We start from the raw sequence: 18,500 nt of genomic DNA, 5'->3' as shown, positions 1-18,500 counted from the left end.
GGGCAGGCGCTGTCCTGAGAGCTTAGTGGAATTCATGCATTTGAGCCTCGCACCAGCCCGAGTGCCGGGGGTGCTGTGTGTGTCCTTCTTCGTCACTGGATAGCTGAAGGCACTGCCCACATCAGGACTAAGTCAACATTTTTATTGTGTGTTTCTAGTCCCCCCAAAATCAATTGCAGAAGCTGAGGTTTGAAAACAAAGACAAGAAGAAATGCCACCTCCATTCACCCATGCCACTGACCCACTCATTTTCCCATTTTCGATTTGGAATTTGGATTTAAAATAAAAATGGGTTTGGGGGCTAGGGATGTAGCTCAGTGGCACGGTGCTCTGGCATGTACAAGGTTCTGGGTTCAAGCCCCAGTACTGCAGAAGCAAACAAAAAAACATGCGGCTGAATAAATTAAAGACTTGAGAGGTTTAAATGAAAATCCAGATTCTCGTTCCGAAGGCATTGGATTGAGGGCAAGCTGGAGGCAGTGCAAGAGGCCATGACGACAAATGGTGCCCCATCCTTCTCAGCCCCCTCCCTCTGCGGACCCCTGTGTGCCCCTGGAAGGCAGAGAGGAGTCTCGCCACCCATGTGTGTGGTGTGGACAGTTCCCGGCTTCCTGCAGGCAGAGGAGGCTGGCTCACAGAGCACACCTGTTTCCCTTCCCCAACAACAGAAACCCCATTTTAAAGAAGTGCTAAAAGGGTGCACTAGACCCCGATATGTCCCGCGGGGTGCCCGTGTTGTGGGTCTGCCTCGGTGTCCACACCCACAGCAAGCTCTGGCCTTCCCTGGGGAGGGGACGGTACATTATTGTGAGCCTCTCTGGATGGAAAAATGCATTTGAATACAAAGGACTTTATTTTCTCCCAAGACCAAGAAGTTCTCATGGGAAAGAATTCCTCCCCCCTCCACTGGAAGCATCAAGAGGAAATGAAAGGTCACTGGACCCAGGAATTTGCAAGTGGTCAGCAAACCGAAGCTCTCTTTCATCTTCTCACCTGAACGTGATCCCAGCCAAGTCCTGCTCAAGCCCAAGCACAAAAGAGAACAGCTGGAAAGGGAGATTTCTTCATCTAAATGCAGCGGAAGGTCTCGGGCTGGGCTAGAAGGTTTGACTTCCACCCAAACCAAGCCACCCCAGGGCAGCCTGTGTCCTGCCCATCAAACCTGCACCTCCTTGTCTAGCTCAAGTTCCATCAGCAACTTTCATGGCCGAGCAGGAACGTAACAGAAAAATAAATCAGTGCCTAATGGCTTCGAGAACAGAGGGGTTCACAATTAGGCGGCATCCACACGCTAATCTACGACTCCAGCTTCGAAAGAGCTCAGAAGCCGACTCCAAATTCCTGCAGTGATAAGGGGCCTCTGCATTTAGCCAGGCTGGCATAAAAGAGTTTTTATGATAATTATCTTAGTGAGGAACGTTTTTGCATTTTCTTTCTGCTGGATTCAGAATTTAACTGGGGGGTGGGGGGTGGGGAGTGGCTTTTGGGGCGGCAAAGAAGCGACCTTGACAGCAGAGGGTGGAAAAGTCAAATATTTGATGTTGGACTATTGTGTGTGGAAAGCAATTAGCCCACAGACGCTTGATAGATTATTAGGAAAATGTAGACTCAAGTTATTTAATATCAGGGGTTGGAGGCAGGTGGGGAACAGGAATCAAGGTTTTCAAAAAACCTTCAGAAGAAAGAAATTTCATTGTACAAATGAAATTCCATAGTTGAGTGCTCTCCTTAAGTTAAGTAGATTTATCTCCTGGAGCTCTCGTGCGACATCTAAGATTCACAGGTCTTTTCAACAATTATTTTAGGAAAAATGAGACCTCCCTCTTGCTATCCAGATCTTGGAGATTTATTTTTCTTTTCTCAACGGCCTAATTAAAACCAAACATTAGAGGAGAGTACAGACAGCACCCGGCTGGTAAAACTGTCCTCTGTGGCGATTTCCCTTCTACTGAGTCAGGGACACAGACTGTTGCCCACGTGCTGGCTGGAAAGGTAAACTAAGGCAGAGTTCTCGGGGGAGGGAGGTCTGGCCCTAAGGCCTCCCTGTGAGTTCCAGCTCCCTGGCTGGCCACACCGCTCCTTCACTGGGAAGACAGAGGGGTTCCTCGGAGGAACCTGGAGTTAATGGCATTAATCATTAAACCTTGGTATGTTTGTAGGGGCAGAGAGGAAGCCAGGAGGAGAAGCCCAACCTCCCTCTGTTCTCTGGCACGAACAGGAATCTCTAGTTCTGGAAACAGCTCAACAGAGAGAATGCTTTTCTGTTCACTGGTGGGTCTCACCCAAAAGGAAGCTGCTGAACGTCTGTTCAGCAATGTCACTCAGGGGCCACAAGACCAGAGCTCATGACCAGTGTGGGCCCCCCTCAAACCACCGGCCCAGGAGTCCCGGCTTCTCAGCAGGAGGAAGGAACGTGAGCCTGCGTTTCGGAACACCTGGTCTGTGAGAGGCTGGCTTTCCCCTGCAGGGTGCTTGGGTGCAGATGAACAGAAAGGGGCACTGACAGGTACCCACTGATGACAGAGGGAAGGAGAGCAGAGAGCTTGCTCAGCCCTGCAGGGAAGAGCGAAAGGACACCCACTCCAACGTAAAGTTGTCCTCCCACCAGCAAAAGCTCCCCTGCCGTTTCTCTTGAACTTTAAACTGAAAATGAGCATCACTTCTAAAGACCCATAGGCGGCCATCCTCCCCTCTTACCTGAGATGACAGAAAGCCCCAAAGAGGGCAGGGACAGACTTCCAAGTCACAAAATAGGGTTTCTATTCTTTTTTCAGGGGGAAAGCTTATAATAGTAATAATGATAATAGATACAAATCACTACAAAGACAGCACTTGGAGTGTGGGGTCTGCCCAGTGTCCTAACCCTTTCTCAAATTTGGGGTGAGACTCTGAGGCCCCAGGGGACAAAAAAGGAAGCCTCCAGGCTGAAGGGTCAGTGGCACCCTGTTGCTGACCTGGGTCTGTGAACATACGACGCTGCCAGCAGCCGGGGGGCGGCCCCGGCCAGGTGTGCAGCAAGGAGTCAGCTGGTACTCTCCTGTGGGGACGGGGCGGGGCTGCGGGGCATCCAGTGGGGTCTTACCATCCAGGTTGGGCGGCACTGCACCCAGGGAGTAGGCCCCTTCCTTCACGTGCACCAACAGCTCCTCGCCTGGCTCGATGTCCTTAACGACTTTATAATAAATCTAGGATCAGAGACCAGAGAGAAGGTGTGAGCGACTGGGCCGGCGCTGTCTGCAGAGCCCTCGGTGCACACGCAGCCCCGCAGGCCGCCGAGGCTGCTGTCGGGAGGCTGACCCGCCGGCCACTTGACCTGGCTTCTAATTGCCGCTAAGAGGTTTCCCCCAGGAGCCCAGCAGCAGGCACGCAAAAGGAATGGAGTCCCTTTCAATTTGTTTCACCCTGTTTGGGGATATTGATAGAGAGAGTGCAAAATTAAAGAGGTAGGGTCAGCGTCATAGTCCCCCATCGGTAAGTGTCCTGGAAAACACTGGGAAGGGAGCAGTTCTCCTCGGGAGCAGGGCTTGGGTCCATTCTGTGTCCTTCCCTCCGTGGGTGGAAGCAAGAGGCCCCATGCTGCTGGGCTGGGGCTGCTCAGAGTGCAGAGTACATCTGGCTGCTTATGAAGGTGGCCAGGAGCAGGCACCTGTGCGGTAAGGACACCATTGACCCAGGAGTAAGGCCTCCCTGAGCCGAGAGGGCTCGTGTGGGAGCGCTGAGTATCTGCGGCAAGTTTAGTGCCCAGTGGCTGGCAGTGAGCTAGAGATGGGGTGCCTCTGAGAACACAGTGGGGCTCAGGATGGACAGTGCAGCCTGGGATGAGCTGGATGGAGGGGAACCATGTTTGGAACGTCTAGCCCAGCAGCACTGACCTGGGCCACGTCTCCTGAGAAAAGTGATCTTGGGGGTGGTGAAGATGAAATTGCCAGGAAGAAACCCCTGGCAATTTATAAAGGGAGGCAGGACATCTGGTCACTGAAGGCCCCGGGGGACTTTGGGGGAGGACCCAGCCTGCAGACACAGGGACACGGGACCCCGTGTGGGCTCACTCCTCCCTGGGCACAGGGACTCGGGACTTGTGCATCTTTAGGCTGGAAGTGTTAGAGGTTGCAGACACTTTTCTGTTGGGGCAATTCACTGCCTGACTGTGGCACAGGGGTGCTGGGGACTCTATGCCGATACCAGGAACCAAGAGTTTCTGGGAACCTGCCACCTGGCCAGAGGACTGGCTGGAAGGCCTGAGGACCCAGAAAGTCACCTGCCCTGGGAGAACCTTCAGCATCACTGTCATCAAGGAGGGGCCAGAGACAGCCGGATGGGTAGAGGAAGGAGCATTCACCAGGAAGGCAGGGCTGGTGAGACCAGGCTCTCCAGGGGTTGAAGAGAGGTGGCTATCTTTGCTGTGGGTGGCACTTCTGTCCTTACTCTCCAGTCGTTATGGGTCTAGGCTCCATAGCAGCCAGCCCTGATTGGGGTCTGTGGCTGGATGTGTCAGCACTGCAGAGACAGAACTGAGCACCAGCTGGCCACTTGCCTCACTAGGCTGTACCGCTGTCCCCCCAGCTGAGGGCTCTGTTACACATCCAACTCCACAGGGACACTGAGCTTTCAGGACGCACAGAGAAGCTCACCATGTCCCCAGCACTCACTGGCTGCTATTCCCAGGACTCCCAGCCGAGAGCCTGCACCCGGTAGAAAACACACAGGTGCACACAGTATCTTATCAGTGTGTGAAGTTCCTCCACCCGGGCACTTGTAGTAGTCATTTTATTTGGCAGTTATTTTCAGGTAGATTGATAAAATAATGAATAGATTTTAAAGGGGAGAATAGAAACTGGAATAGAAATTAACTTTGCTAATGAAACCAATTAAAATCCCAGTTTTGTACCATCTAAAAAGAAAAGCACATGTTGGCTGAATATTTTTAAAAAATCAGACTTAAGTCACTGTGTTTCAGAATCGAACCTGCAGCTCAGAATGCCAGGAAGCCTCTGTGCGAGGCCAGGCAGGGGACCCCCCCTGAGCTGCAGAGCGGGGTCAGCGTTGTTACCCAGCAGGGGCAGCTGCCCCCTCCCCCGCCAACAGGGAGCTGCAGCAGGTAGGTGAGCTGCGCCGTCGTGGGATCAGGCTGGCGGCCTGGACTCCCATTGGCGATGGGAGCAGAGCCTCTGCGGCGCAGCTCAGGTGCCTGGTGTCCCCTCCCCCCCCGCCACGCCCCCCAGCCTAGAGGGCCGGGTACTTGCGAGGCCGGCAGGGTCCCACCCGGTGACCCGCGCGGTGGGTGCATCCTCCCGCGACTCTGCTTAATGGGCACCCCTCCCAGGCCGCCGGGAATCCTGGGACCCCAAACCACTTCACCCCGTCGAGAGGGCCCGTTAGCCCCCTAGGACTCCCGCCCCAGTCCACCCCCTTCTCTTTGGGCTGCCCCGACCCGGGGGGCCTCAATCCCAACTTTGGCTGCAGGGCCGCCCAGCCTCCCTCCTCCGAGGGCAGCCGGGCCTCCTGGGATCGCCCCACCCTCAAACATCGCAGCCTCTGTGGCCGCCGGGCCTCCCTAGTCCCCGACCCTGGCTCTGGGAACTGCCCACTTGCCTCCTCCAGTCTCCTCCCAGCGCTGCAGGCGCCCCGGGACCCCACACCTCCACACCGCAGCTCCTAGGATCGCCGGGCCACCCAGCACTCCCACTCCTGGCTCCCAAGACGGGAGCCTCCGGGGGACCCTCCCCGCTGGCGCGATCACCGCGCCCGCCGCTGCGATTTAGAGCGCTCGGCCGCGGGCGCCCTGTCCTTGGTCCCTCGGCCCGGGACCCATACGGCGGCCGCTGGTGCCTGGCGGGGCGCGCAGGGGACCCAGGGCGGCAGGCCGGGCAGCCGTGGCCGCAAGGACTTTGAGCCACGGACGGAATTAATCGCTATTAGCGCTAATCGCAGGGCCCAGGGCGGGGCCGCGGGTGTCCCCGACCTGCCTCCACCTGGAGGTGGGCATGGAGGTGAACGGGAATCGGAGCAAACGTTTCCAAACTCGGCCGACCGCGCCTTTGCCAGCTGCGCCGAGGTACACGAAACAGCCGCCCGCGTCTCCGCGGCCTGTTCCAAATGGCACAGAAGGCGTTACCGGCCAGGCGCGCGCCGGAGAGCCGCGGTTCCTGTCCGCGGGTCCGGCACTCCCCGGGACAAAGGCCGGCTTCGGTGGGAACCCGCGGCGTGGCGGGATGGGGGCTGGGCCTCTCCCGCTTCTGGGGCGGGCGCTACGCACTGCCACGTACTGTACGCCTCGGGCCCCTTCCGTGCAGGGCGTAATAAATTATATTGCAGCCCCTTAAAAATTCCTGCAGACGGTTTATTGTGTGGCGCCAAGTTAGCATCGCGGCTGGGGCTGAAGTTTTCACAGGAAGGAAAAAAGTTCGCTCAGGGAAAAGGAAGCCCCAGAGTCTGGGAGGGTGGGAGGGCGCTGGGCACAGGTGAGGGACAAGACCACATCTGGTTCAGCTGACAGTGTCCAAGCATAGGGTCTTTTTCTGGACCCGCCCACTGCACTGTTTAGGTGGGTGTATGTCCTGGGGTGTGCACGCTGGAATCTTCTCTGAGGATGGGGTGGGGCTTCTCACCAACAGCTGAGGTTACTAGTGCCTGTAACTGTCTGAGGGAGGCTTTAAGAAATGATGCCAACCAGAACTGCCCGAAGTGGTTCCCCGTTTCCTCCCCTAGCTTCTCTCTGCAGCCACAGGCCTTTACTGAACTTGGGGAGCAGCATGGAGCACAGGTCCTCGGATTTAGCCATGCTTAGCGTGACCTGGCCTGTTTCCTTCTCCTTTGTCCTTCTCCAGACATGCAGAAGGCTCCTTGGGGGTAAGCGAGGTCTGGGGGACCAACAACTGCAAGCCAGGTCTGCAGAGGTGGAGCCATTACCCAGGAAGGCGGGTGCAGCACAGGCTCCCCCCAGGGACCAGCTTCATGCCACCCTGAGTGCCAGTGGCCCCCAGCAGCATTCTGGAAGACACACGTTTCACAGTGGCCCTAGGCTTGGAGGTACTTTCTCAGTAGAGTTCCTGAAGTGTATTTTTTAGTATCAGATCAATTCACAAGCAAAGTCCCCACCTTTGGATTGAAGAGTTAAGTGCCACAGTTTTCACTGGGGCTTAATCTAAGAATTTTAACATTTAAATAAAGGAGAAACTCCATCCAGATTACGTGCTGGTGTAAATGACTAGATTGCAGGTTCAAAGTCAGTGGATCAAAGACAGGCGGTCATCTCCTCCCTGGAAGCATTGATTTTTTTCAGTCTATTAAGTGAACTCCTGGGCAACTGAGCTTTTCTTCTTCCTTGACTAGTTATAAGAAACTTTAAGGGGATGGAAATGTCTTTCCCCGTGCTCATCTTAGAAAAAGAAAACCCAGTCTCCCAGCATCCTTGACTTGAGAGTCTCCCCTGACTTGCACCCGCAAAGGTTTTGGTGCCACATAGGCAAGGGCCTCTCTCACCATGATACACAGCAGTGAGTGGAATGTGAAGTCCTTTAAAATCACTGCTGAAAAGCAAATTCACCTAGAGTCCCACGAGAGAAAGATTGGGTCATCCCCGGGGGTTTTCCGGGGAGTCTCTCAGACCTCTGGGAGATTTGGTGGGTCCCAGTGCTGTCTTGTCGTCTTGGTGACTTTGGAAGTCTCGCTGTGTATTTTAACTGCTTGCTGGCCCCAAACTGAACTGTCACCTTCTGGGACAGGGCTGCTGAGGCTGCTGAGGGTTGAGCATTTGGTATTGAAAAGCCAACTTTAAAAGATGTCTCAAGATCCAGCAGGAACAGCAATCGCAGCTGTCCCAGGTTTGAGGAGGGTCTTCGTTTCTCCTTCCCTGGATGCATACTGTCACCTCGGGGCCTTCCTCTGGTCTGTGTTGTTGCCTGCTTTCTCAGAGCTGGGCAGGAGTAAGGAGACAGCATTCTGGGCTCAGCATCCTGGGCAGGCTCCAGGGACATGCAGACAATTCCTTCCTCTGGCCAAGAGGAAAAGGCTTATCAGTGTCCCTGGGATTTGCACGTTCCTCTCTTCCCATGCAAAGCTGAAGCAATTTTATTTGTGCCTAAATTATTTGTATTTGGTTGCTGTATATTCTTCCACCTTCCCAGCAGCTTGAACAGTAAAAAAAGATCTATGTACTTATCCCTTCTGTACAATTTGTAAAAATTTCAAGTATTAGTCCAGAGTTAAATTGTAAACATTCTTAAGCAACTTCTTCTAATAAAATGCTGAGTTTGATTAAGAAAGAACAGAAAGTAAAATCTGGCCACTGATCATTGCAACTGTGTGGCTGAGTTTAACCTTGATGTTCTCAGAATCAGTTTGTTCCAAAGAGAGCCCCAGAACAGGCAGCAGTTCTTCTGAATCGAAACAGTCTTGTGAGCTGGATGAGCATCCGGAATTCCAACTCCAACCTCCCCATCTTTAAAGAGAAAATTGCATCCAATTGTTGGAGGCTGCCTTTGGAACTGACCAAAAGGAAAAATTTATGGTTTTTAATTAAAAAGATGTGAAATGGACGTAAAAGAAGCAGTAAAGACATAAAGAAGTCAGGAGGTCAGAGCAGGACTGTGAGCCTCAGACACCTGTGTGAGACTCCTGCTCTGGCACCATGTGCCATGATGGGAAAGGAGGTCCCGGCTGGGCCAGCGGGGCAAAGTCAGAGCATCGGCCCTCGGCCAGCAGGCTGTGTTTGCTAAGAGGCACCAGGATGTCCCCTCAAGGCCAGCACTGGCTCCCTGGGCTTGTGCTAGGCTGCTCTTGCCTCGGCGGAGGCTGGCAGCACCCGGGCCTCTGCCCTGGCCCTGGGATGTGCTGGTGCTGCCCTGGGGGCTGTCCAGGCAGGGCAGGTTTGGGCTGCTCTTCCTGGCCAGTGGTGCTGTAAATAGGCAGAGAGCTGGCCTCATGGCCTGTCCCAGGAGTGCTGAGGAGAGTGGCCTTGGCCTGTGCTCCACCCCTCCTGGCCAGTGGACGTCCTGCCACAGAGCAAACCAAGAGACAGAAAAACCGAGCGCAACTGCCGGGAGGCCTCTCCTGCTGCTTGCCGGCACCCCGCATTTCCCAGCTCTTGTTTCCTCTCTTGACATTGAGGCATCAGGACAGGCCTGTCCCTGTCTCCCCAGCCACACCCAACCAGCCCTCTGCTCACCACCCAGGGATGATCCTTCCACTTTCCAGAGAAAGGGCCAGGCTTCCTGACCACCACCAGGAGGCTCAGGTGGAAAAACAGAGCCTGGCCCTCCATTCAGAAGGCTCCTCTACTTCTGGAAGGCTCGTCTCCTCTGGGGGCTTAGCTTCCAGAACTTTCTGTTAGGATGCTGACACCCCCTTGTTGCTGGGTTCCTTTATCTTCTGAAAATCGGGGCTGAGGTTGTGCATCTTGAACTTTGAAACAAGGCTCAGTCCTGTCTGACCTAGTGTCCCTCCTGTGCCATGGAGCAAACTCAGCTGGGATTCCTTCCACCAGTGTCTGCGCTGGAGTGGAGGTGGGGGTGTTGTTCATGCATGTGAGCATGTGTGGGCGCACACGTGCGCTCACACGCGTGTGTCAGTGTGCGGTATCTGTAACTGCCCAGGAATCCTGGTGGAAACCCTTGAGCTCATGGAGATCTGAGAAACCCCACTAATATTGAGTAATGTTTCCTTCTCAACGAGAAGCCTGCCTTCAAAATCCTTTTTATTGCTAATATTTGAGGGAGGTTTTTATTTTAGTTCCACAGAGTCAAAGCAGGCTGCTTGAGGGAATGTGTGTCTCCGTGAGACCAGGAGACCGAAGTGCTTGCTGCTGAGGCCACAGTTGTCCTGAGAGAGAGCAGCTCTGCTTTTGGGAGACTACTTTACTCATAGTTTCAAATCTATTACTCCCTTTCAAATCTACTCTTTCTTTTCAAATCTATTATGTTTTCAAAAGTCATTTCATTCAACCTTCAGATAGCTGTTGGGAGTCCCTGAGTTCCCGAGGCTTCCGATTTTTCTGCTGTCATAGCTTCGCATTACTGTGCAAAGGCCGCATCCCACAGCAGAGCATTTTCCTCGGGTAGCTGAGGTTGCAGGATGGGCTCTCAGGCCCAGTGCCCCTGGGGGTCCCTCCAGAGCCTGTCCCCTGCACCTGCTTCCCCAGCTCTCTGGGAACCCCTGCCCAGTGGTTTGTCCAGTTGGAAGGCACAGTTTGGGAGACCTTGGAAGGGATTTTGGATGCCCCGTAATGGGCGGCAGTGTGAGGGGTCACTGCAGGGGCCAAGGGCTCCTCTCTTTATCAGCCTGGGCATGCTGGACAAGCCCAGGCGCAGGAGCTCTCTGTAGGCCACTGGGGGTTGGGTTTGGGTAATCACGCACCCTGATGTCTTCTAAGGGGTGGCTGCCAATCGGCCATGGGTCTCGAGCAGGGAGAGCCATTCCTGGGAGACAGAGTGGCATCCTGAGGGGCTTTGGTGTCACGTGGGGTTAGGTGCTAGAGTCTGGTAAGCTCCTGACACCAGCACAGAGCTTCGGAGCCGGCACCGTCCTGGGACTGAGGCAGGGCTACTAAAGGCCAGCAGGAAGGGTCAGGTCTGTCATTCTGCCCTTGGGCCCTACAGCAGAAGGACAGTGAACTGCAGTGCAGCCTGTTCCATGGGGACCCGTGTGGAGCTTAAATAAACGAGTCCCTGAAACACTGCCCGTAAAGATGGGTTTTGAAGACAACTTCCCTGTAAGTTTGGTTTCTAGAGGGCTGGCCTCCTAGTGAGTGCCCACCTTACCGCTTCGGTTTACCTGGATGTTCTAGTAAACATATACTCCCTCAGTATAAAAGCTGGCCTCCTTCACTACCCTGCTCTGTCTCACAGATGAAGCCCTGGCCCAGCCCAGGTGAACCTGCTGCTGCCCCTCGGTGTCCAGCAGACAAGCCAGCAAGAGCGTCCCCGGACCTGCTCCAGGGGGTGTAAGCAGAACTCTGGTGACTTAAAGCTTCGCTCACATTTCACTTTCATCTGGAAGCAGGAAAGGTTTTCTTTTTTTTTTAGTTCTGTTTTAATGCTCATTGTTATTCTTTTGCTTTATTTCTGTATTATTATTATTTGTAGTCCAGAAAAAGTTGTTTTCAAAGTGTTGGGTTCTAGCCCAATGCCAGGGAAGTCCTGTAAAGAGGTGAATCCCTTTGGAACCAGCTGGTATCGGTGTCTGGTGGAATCACTGCTTGGTCCAGACTGAGTCTGGGTGGAGAGGGAGACCAAGCCAGGAGGGCACAGGCGGCAGCCTGTGGGCCCGGCCACCCTGGTGCTCACATGCTGTTTCTTAAATGTTCCTTTACAGTCAAGAGCCTTGAAGCGCGTCAAACAGCTTGCACAGTCTATGCAAGAGTGTGGCCTCTGTCATGTGGTCGCCACGAATACGTTTAAAGTTGTAGGAGCTTTTTTGCAAATGAAATCTCACACACAGGCTCAAGACAGGCAAACAGCCTGCTGGGAGGGGCCAGGGGTCCACAGGATGGAAGCCGGTGCTGGGGCCTGTCTGGACTGTGAAGCGTCTGCAGGTCCGCCTGCGAGCTTGAGGGCAAGTGGGGGTGAGGTGGCCCTCGGCACGGTACACACTGCCTTCTGGAGTCAAAAGAAACTGCACGTCTTCCCTCCTGGCCAGTGCGTGGCCTGGCTGACTGCCCTGGGTACTGTCAACACGCCATGGCTCCAGGAGCCAGCGAGCTTCCAGGACCTTTGTCCCCGCGGGCCGGGAACAGAAGGGAAGGGGTTTTTCACCCTGAGGGGCTGAGGCCAGTGAGAGAGCCGCAGAGCTCAGGAGAATCCCGGCTTGCTCCCAGCGGGAAGGAACTGCGTCAAAACAAGGCCGTGCCCACAGCAGGCTGAGGCTCTGGGAGGGCACCCTGCTTGGCCTGGCCTGGGAGGTGCCCCAGCAGCTTCCTGCTGGCCAGTGCTGACCCTTCTGGAGAACTTGGTGAAAGGCTGCCATTCAGGCAGGGCTCTTACTGTTGGCTTCCGTTTCCTACCTCTCTCGTGTCTCGTGGCAGCAGCCTCTGCAGGGAGGGGGTCCTGTGGCTGAGGCCCTGCCTGCCTGCTGCTCTTCCCAAGGTCACCATCTTTCAGCTCCCAAGTGCTGCTGGCCTCAGGCAGGATGGCTGACTGAAGGCTCCAGGGGAGCATCCCAAGTAGCTAAGCACTCAGAGTCAAAAGCTGCCTCAGAAGCAGGACAGAAGGCCCTGGCATGGGCTTAGCTGTCCCTCACCTCGGCACCTCCACCCGTCCTGGAGCCTCATCCCCCAGGACGACTCCGAGGGGCAGAGCCCCATGTGCGGCCTGGACCTACCTGCTCGTTGGTCTGACACACAGAGAGGTTCTGGTCGTCACAGGAGCATGCCACACGGATGTACTTGAGCCAGCTGCCGGCCCCCGCTTGGCTAGCATCCACGCAGAACTTCTCGCTGCCCAGGTCTTCAGAGATCTGCCAGGGAGGAAGCAAACTGAAGGTCAGAGGCACCCATGTGCTTGAGGCTGATGCTGTATTGGCCCCGCAGGCTCAGGATGGGGCGGCACGTGAGCACCCGGCTCAGCCAGCCACGTGGTCATCAGCTAGGCCCTGGGTTGCCCAGCTGCCTGAGCCCAGCAACCGTGGAGGGGGGACCCTTTCCCTTTCTCACCAGCAGATCACTGCCCTGGCCAGGCAATAAGACGAGTCTCCAGCATTGCAAAATCTCCCCAGCCAGGCCATCCCCGGTGTGAGTGAGCAGAGGTTGCCGTGTCTAAGAGAACAGAGCCCTCTACTGAAGACAGCCCGAGCGCTGGGCTAGAAAAAATGCTTTTGAAGGTAAAGGTGTCACTGGGGGTGCAGCTGTGTCTGAGCCCTGGTGTATGCATGTCGTCCGGTGTGTGCGCCTGCGTCCACGTGTTTGTGCCCATGTCAGCCTGCACATCGCCCGAAAGTCAGAAAACCATTCCCTTTCCTTGACATTGGAAGGTTTCCCTTTGACACGGTGGCAGGGGAGTGCCGGCTCTCTCCCAATGCTCTCAGGGCAACGGCCCTGCTTTGCTTTCTTTCAGGGCTGCTGTTGCCCTCAGAACTCCACTCCTGATGGGCAGGTAGCAGCTTCTCAGCTTGATTTCTGATCTGGGTCACCCTTGCGCCTCTGAGAGCATTGTTCACAGGAGAGGTCTGACCTGACCTGCTGGGCCACGGTGGCAGCTGCAGGGGAGTCCAGCCTCCCCTGCTCCCTGTGCTCAGTGCCTGCTTCAGGTTCTGGATCCAGAGCCTTTGAACCACCCACATTGTGGGCACACGAGGGGGCAGGAGTCAGGGAGGGAGGCTGGTGAGCAGGGGATAAGGCCACTACCACATTGGAGTCCTGGATGTAGAGAGGCTGAGTCCAGGTGTGCAGGGTGTGTACTGGCCTTAGTGTGCATATGTGCCCAGGTGTTCAGTGCATTCTGGGACAGATGTATCACGGTGTCCAGGTGTGTAGGGGTTTTCAGTTGGGTAGTGTGCCCTGGTGGACAGGGGTGATGGGAATGGGGAGTCCAAAGTGTCCCAACAAGTCAGGGCAGGAAGGCAGTGACCACTCAGGTGGAACAGTGCATGCTGACTCCAGCACCATGGCCTCTGGTGCTGTGTGTCCTACTGGGCACTGTTGTGAGTAGTGGACCTGGGAAGGGGCCTGTCCACCTGAACTGCCCACTTCCACCCACAGTCAAGTGCTTTGAAGATAGCTGAGATGCCCCCATACCTGTAAGGACCCTTCCTGATGGCCTGGGCCAGCCAGGCCTCAGAGTCGGTGAGGAAATGAGGCCGCAGGACGTGGCTGTGCCCAGTGTTGCTGGGTGCATGACCTTGCTGTTGGGTCCATCTGCACACTGCACCCTGTTCACCCAAAACCACAGCCCCTCCGGGAGCCCATGGGGTGCCCCTGCGGTAATGCTTTGCTTTAATCTGCAAGTCTCTGAGTGGAAATGCTCAGGCCTGGCTTTGCTGGACCTCAGACACCAACCCAGAATGGGCCTGTGGGCCTCGGTTCTGAGAGTTTTCTGGACCTTGTGTCAGACAAGATGGGGTGGAGGGAGAGCGTGTGGGCAGAGAAGGCCCTCCAGGCCTCAGCTGCCAGTGTCCAGCCCCAGGAGGCCACACTCCTGACCATTGGTGCTGGGTGTCCATTCCCAAGCGTGCAGACCCCTGGGCCTGGTACACAATACTCCACTGCCCAGCGGGTGCTTTGCTGGATTTCTGAGCCCCTGTGAATTCACTGGAACTTTTTGGAACTCATTACAATTCTTTTTTCATAAAAAAGATCAACATTGGCCAGAGGCAAGGAGGAGACCCATGACCCAAATGCCCTGTGCCTGTGCACCTGCTCCTCTTCTCCTGAGATTCTGGCAGAAATTGGACCCTGAGCACCCAGGGGCTGGGGAGAGCCAGCTCGGCTCCAGGCCTTACCCAGGGCAGACAGATCCTCCCCACAGGGTCCCAACCTTCCCCCTCAAAACCAAGCACCAGGTTGGCACATCCTGTTGGCATATGACTCCATGCCCCCTGAGCCCAGTGACCAGGAAGCGGCTTAGGATGCCTCCTGGGAGCAGGACCCTCAACTCCAGGACAAGAATGTGGCCTGCATCTTTGTCTGTGGGGGCCCTGTGGCAGGCTTGGGTCTTGTCCTGGGGGTTCTGTGACCCCTGTCCAGGGCTCAGAGTGGAGGTCCTGAAGATCTCACCTGACATGCAAAGTTCTAGCCCCTCAAAGGCTAGCTGGAGCTTTGCAGGGTCTTTACCTAGTTCTGGGGAGCTACTACTTGCTCTGCCCAGTCCAGGGCTGGCTCCACCCTCACACCACAGATGCAGGAAGCCATGGGGGTGCTGTGAGGGAGGAGGCCACAGGGGCTGCCGGTGGTGGTTATGTTTTGTGGAGCCGTCCCAGGGCCACCAGCCCCATGTGGGGGCACCTCCCCCAGTGCTAAGAACCCTCACAATCCTCTCCCAATAGTCGGCCGCTAAGAAGACCCAGGTGGCCAGCCTGCTTAGTGTCCTCCACCTGCCAGGCAGCCCCGGTCTTCTGCTTGGCTCACAGGGAGGAGAGATCAAGACAGAGGGACCTTCCCTGCCACTGTGGGGGTTATCTCCTGTGGGTCACTGCTACTGCTGGCTCTGTGGGGCCCAGAGCCCGGTGCCTGGGATCTGCTGGTTGACTCCAGGGTATGGTCTTGCCTTGGCTTCCCAGGCCTGAGACCCATCTCCCCCAGGAATCCCTGTGGGGGTAACCTTGTTGTTAACTGGCTGACCAAAACTGTTTTAAATGCTGGGAGCTGGGTGGCATCCAGCTTGTGCGAGTACCTGTGTGTGTGCTTGAGTGTGCATGTTACCAGAGTGCACAAACGTGTCGGGTGCTGGCAGCTGGGTCTCGGGAGCCAGCGGGTTTCAGAAGAGGCCAATCAGCCCTAGTGGAAAGGGACCCGAGGCAGATGGCTGACACCCTGACCCTGGGACTACCCGGGCTCCTCCTGGAGTCCACGCCTGGACACAGCCATCAAGTCCTTCTCTGCCACCATGACCTGGACAGCAGGTCGATGGAGCACCAGCATACACCAGCATGTGCTTGTGTGCACAGCGTGGCTGGGAATCCTTGCGAGTGGGCCACTCACCTTCCCATGACGTCCCCCCACCTTACAGAACAGGCCTCCTTCCTGGGACACCCTGCAGGGGTTTGGACACGGCCCCATGTCCTTCCAGCTCTCTCTGCGCCCCAGCCAGCATTTCTAGCTCTTTAGAGTGTGTGTGGACATGGACATGATCAGCTGTTCCTCTGCATGGTGCACTGTTCCAGAGCCTCTGGAATTTCTCTGTCCCTCCTGGGTGCAGAGATCCACTTCCTGGAGCCAATGAGTCCTCTGGGGCACTGGCCCCAAGTGCTAGGCTGCCCTTCCCCACCCTGCAGGTAGGCTTCACTCTCTGGGCTGACAGCCTGTCCCTCCCGGCCACTCCTGTCTCCCAGGCCTGTCCTCATACCTGGAAGGCTTGCTTCCCCAGCCCTTGCCTCCTGGCACTGTTACAGCACAGAGCTACTTCCTGGTGGCTCCTAAAGATCTGAGGAGGTGTTTTCCCAGGGTGGACACCCTGGCTGGTTACCTCCTTTTGCCCAGAGACTGAGAGCTGCAGTGCCGAGTGGAGCCAAGTGAACTAGTGGCCCTTCCCCTGGGGAGGTCCAAGAAGCTCCCGTCTCAGGGCCCTGGACTAGCTGTGGATGAGCTGGAGAGGGGCCAGGCCAGTTGGTGGCTGGGCCTCACCTGAGATGCCAGTCCCCCTTCCAGCATGGAGTCCCAGCCCCACAGCTGCACTGCCAGGCCCAGCTGGGCACCCTGGCAGATGCAGGAGGGGCAGGAGTGTGGGCAGGGTCTTGGGCTTCAGCTTCTCTATCTAGCTAGGGGATGTGCCCAAGGTGGCCCTGGCCTGGGGTTGCTGCAGGTCTGGCTCGTGGCCGGCCTCCTGATGGGGCTGCTGACGGCCTGGACCATTTTGGCCTCCAGAAAGAGCACACTAGTGTGCAGCTGCCCAGTATTTCCCCACGCTATGGGAGAGGAGAGGGGCTTGAGCCTGGGTGGCCCTCTGCCCCTCCAGCCTGGACTGTTTTGAAGTCCACTTGAGGACCAGAAGGACAGTTTTTGTGCCCCATGCAAGGAGTCATAGGATTCTACATGCTCTGGAATCCAGAAAGCAGGCCCAGCCAAGTGGGGCTGCCCAGGTGGGGCCCGCACAACAGTGCCCACCTGTCCTGGGCAGGGGAGCCCACCCCTTCCCAGCTGGGGCACATATGTCCAGTCATGCCTGGGAGCCAGGCCACTGCTTGGGCCTAAGCTCTAGCATGAAGTTATTTAGCTATGACAGTTTCAGGGCCACTTGGGAGCCTCACAGGAGGTGGATGAAGACAAAAAGTGGGTGGGAGAGAGGACGAGGAGGCAGGTGCTTGGTTACGCTCCAGCACGAGACGAGAAGGTGGGAAGGAGGGAGGCAGACCAGCCACGGGGTCCTCCTGGCCAGCGTTAGTGGGCCTCTGTGGCTGCACCACAGAACCTCCCTCCTGGTTTGGAATCCGGCTCCCTGCCCAGGTAGCCACTCGAAAGCCTGCTCTTGGGCTGTCTGGGCTGAGCCCCGGGAATCCCAGAGCCTCCAAAGGAAGCTGCCCTCTTGCCCGCTCTCCCCCACCTGGCCTCTCAGGCCCCCCAACCCCCTGCCAACTCCCCAGCTCATAAATCACCCCGATCAGAAATGCTGAGTTAGTTATGAAGCGAGGCGATGGGAAATTCTCTTAACCTTGACAATGTTTTCTGCACGTCGTTTGAGGTTTCCTGAGCCTCTAGCTGTGGCTCTCTGCTGCGCTGGCTCTTTCACATTTAATGGGCATGGCCAGCGGCTGCCCTCTGGGGCGTGCACGCAGGCAGGAGCGCTGAGGCGTCTGTCGTCAGCTCGCCTAATGGATTCTGAGCATGCGGAAGAGCGAGGCCCCGGCGTCCAACCCTGGGCCTGTGTCCTGCGGGCCGTGGCTGCGCCGCCCTCCCAGGGGCAGCCGTACAGTGTCTGCCTGACGGCCAGGATGAGCGGGAGCCAGGGGAAGCTGCTTCTCACCCCACCCCTCCTTGAAGGACCTGAGATCATTCAAAGCAATGGCCCGGCTGCGAGGCCTGGCAGGTCCTTTCCTGAAGGTCAGTGCTCATGCACACACAGCACACGCGTGCTTGTACAAACGGGCACGGGCACACACACCATGATTACGATTTATGGCGACCACAGCGGCTGAAACAGAAAGTCCATTCTTGTGACGGAAGGAGGAGGGAAAGGCATTCTGGAAACACCTCTGTCCGGTGTGGACACGGAACCTGGATGACCTCATAAATCCCCATCCTGACGCTCATGGGCTCAGTGGTGACACGATCAGGCTGGGGAGAAGCCTGGCTGGCAGAACAGGGCTGCAAAGCACACAGGAGCTCGTGGTGGGGTCCAGGCCTGGGGCTCCCTTGCTCAGGCTGAGAGGAGGTGGGTGAGGGAGGGATGGATGGGAAAGACAGAGGGGGAGAGAGAGAGGGCACATTTCCTAGAAGAGGCTGGCTGTGCCTCCTAGGCCCCAGGTGACCTTGGTCTCCACTGGACAGTTCCCAGGGCCATGGTATATGTCGGGGAGGGAAGGCCAGGGTCCCAGGCCTTGGATTCAGATGCTGCAAGGAGAGGCCTACTGCCTGATGGCAGGGATGGGGTCTGATGACAGGTAGGGCGTGGGGGACCCTGGAGCCCTCACCTGGTGGCTTTGCTCCTGAGTTTGTGAGGGAAGAGCCTCTATGTCCAGAGCCAGGCCAAGAAATACACATGTTGGAAAAAGAGCCTCAGATTCTACACTCGAGCTGATGGTAGCCACAGACCCCAATTGCTCAGACCCCAATTGCATGTGAACACTCTGGAGTCCTCAGATACTCTCCTCCAAAAGCCTCAGACTCCAGGGTGTTGTGTAAGCATCACACGGCTCAA

At 56.4% G+C, this 18,500-nt stretch overlaps 1 protein-coding gene across 7 annotated transcripts in view; it reads right to left on the bottom strand.

Annotated features, from left to right (window-relative positions):
* Window positions 1-18,500, bottom strand: part of PRDM16 (PR/SET domain 16) — a 311,310-nt gene that overhangs the window by 31,422 nt on the left and 261,388 nt on the right. For all 7 annotated transcript variants that reach the window (XM_079148974.1, XM_079148978.1, XM_079148980.1 and 4 more), the window contains 2 exons: window positions 12,316-12,450; window positions 3,083-3,185 (listed from right to left, as the gene is read on the bottom strand). In XM_079148974.1, coding sequence (XP_079005100.1) covers window positions 3,083-3,185; window positions 12,316-12,450 — 238 coding nt within the window. The remainder of the gene's footprint in view (window positions 1-3,082; window positions 3,186-12,315; window positions 12,451-18,500) is intronic.

Source organism: Sciurus vulgaris (genome assembly GCF_902686455.1).
Source record: "Sciurus vulgaris genome assembly, chromosome: 1".
Taxonomy (NCBI): domain Eukaryota; kingdom Metazoa; phylum Chordata; class Mammalia; order Rodentia; family Sciuridae; genus Sciurus; species Sciurus vulgaris.
The sequence above is the reverse complement of the archived record's forward strand: the minus strand, read 5'-3'. Positions and strand labels throughout refer to the sequence as shown.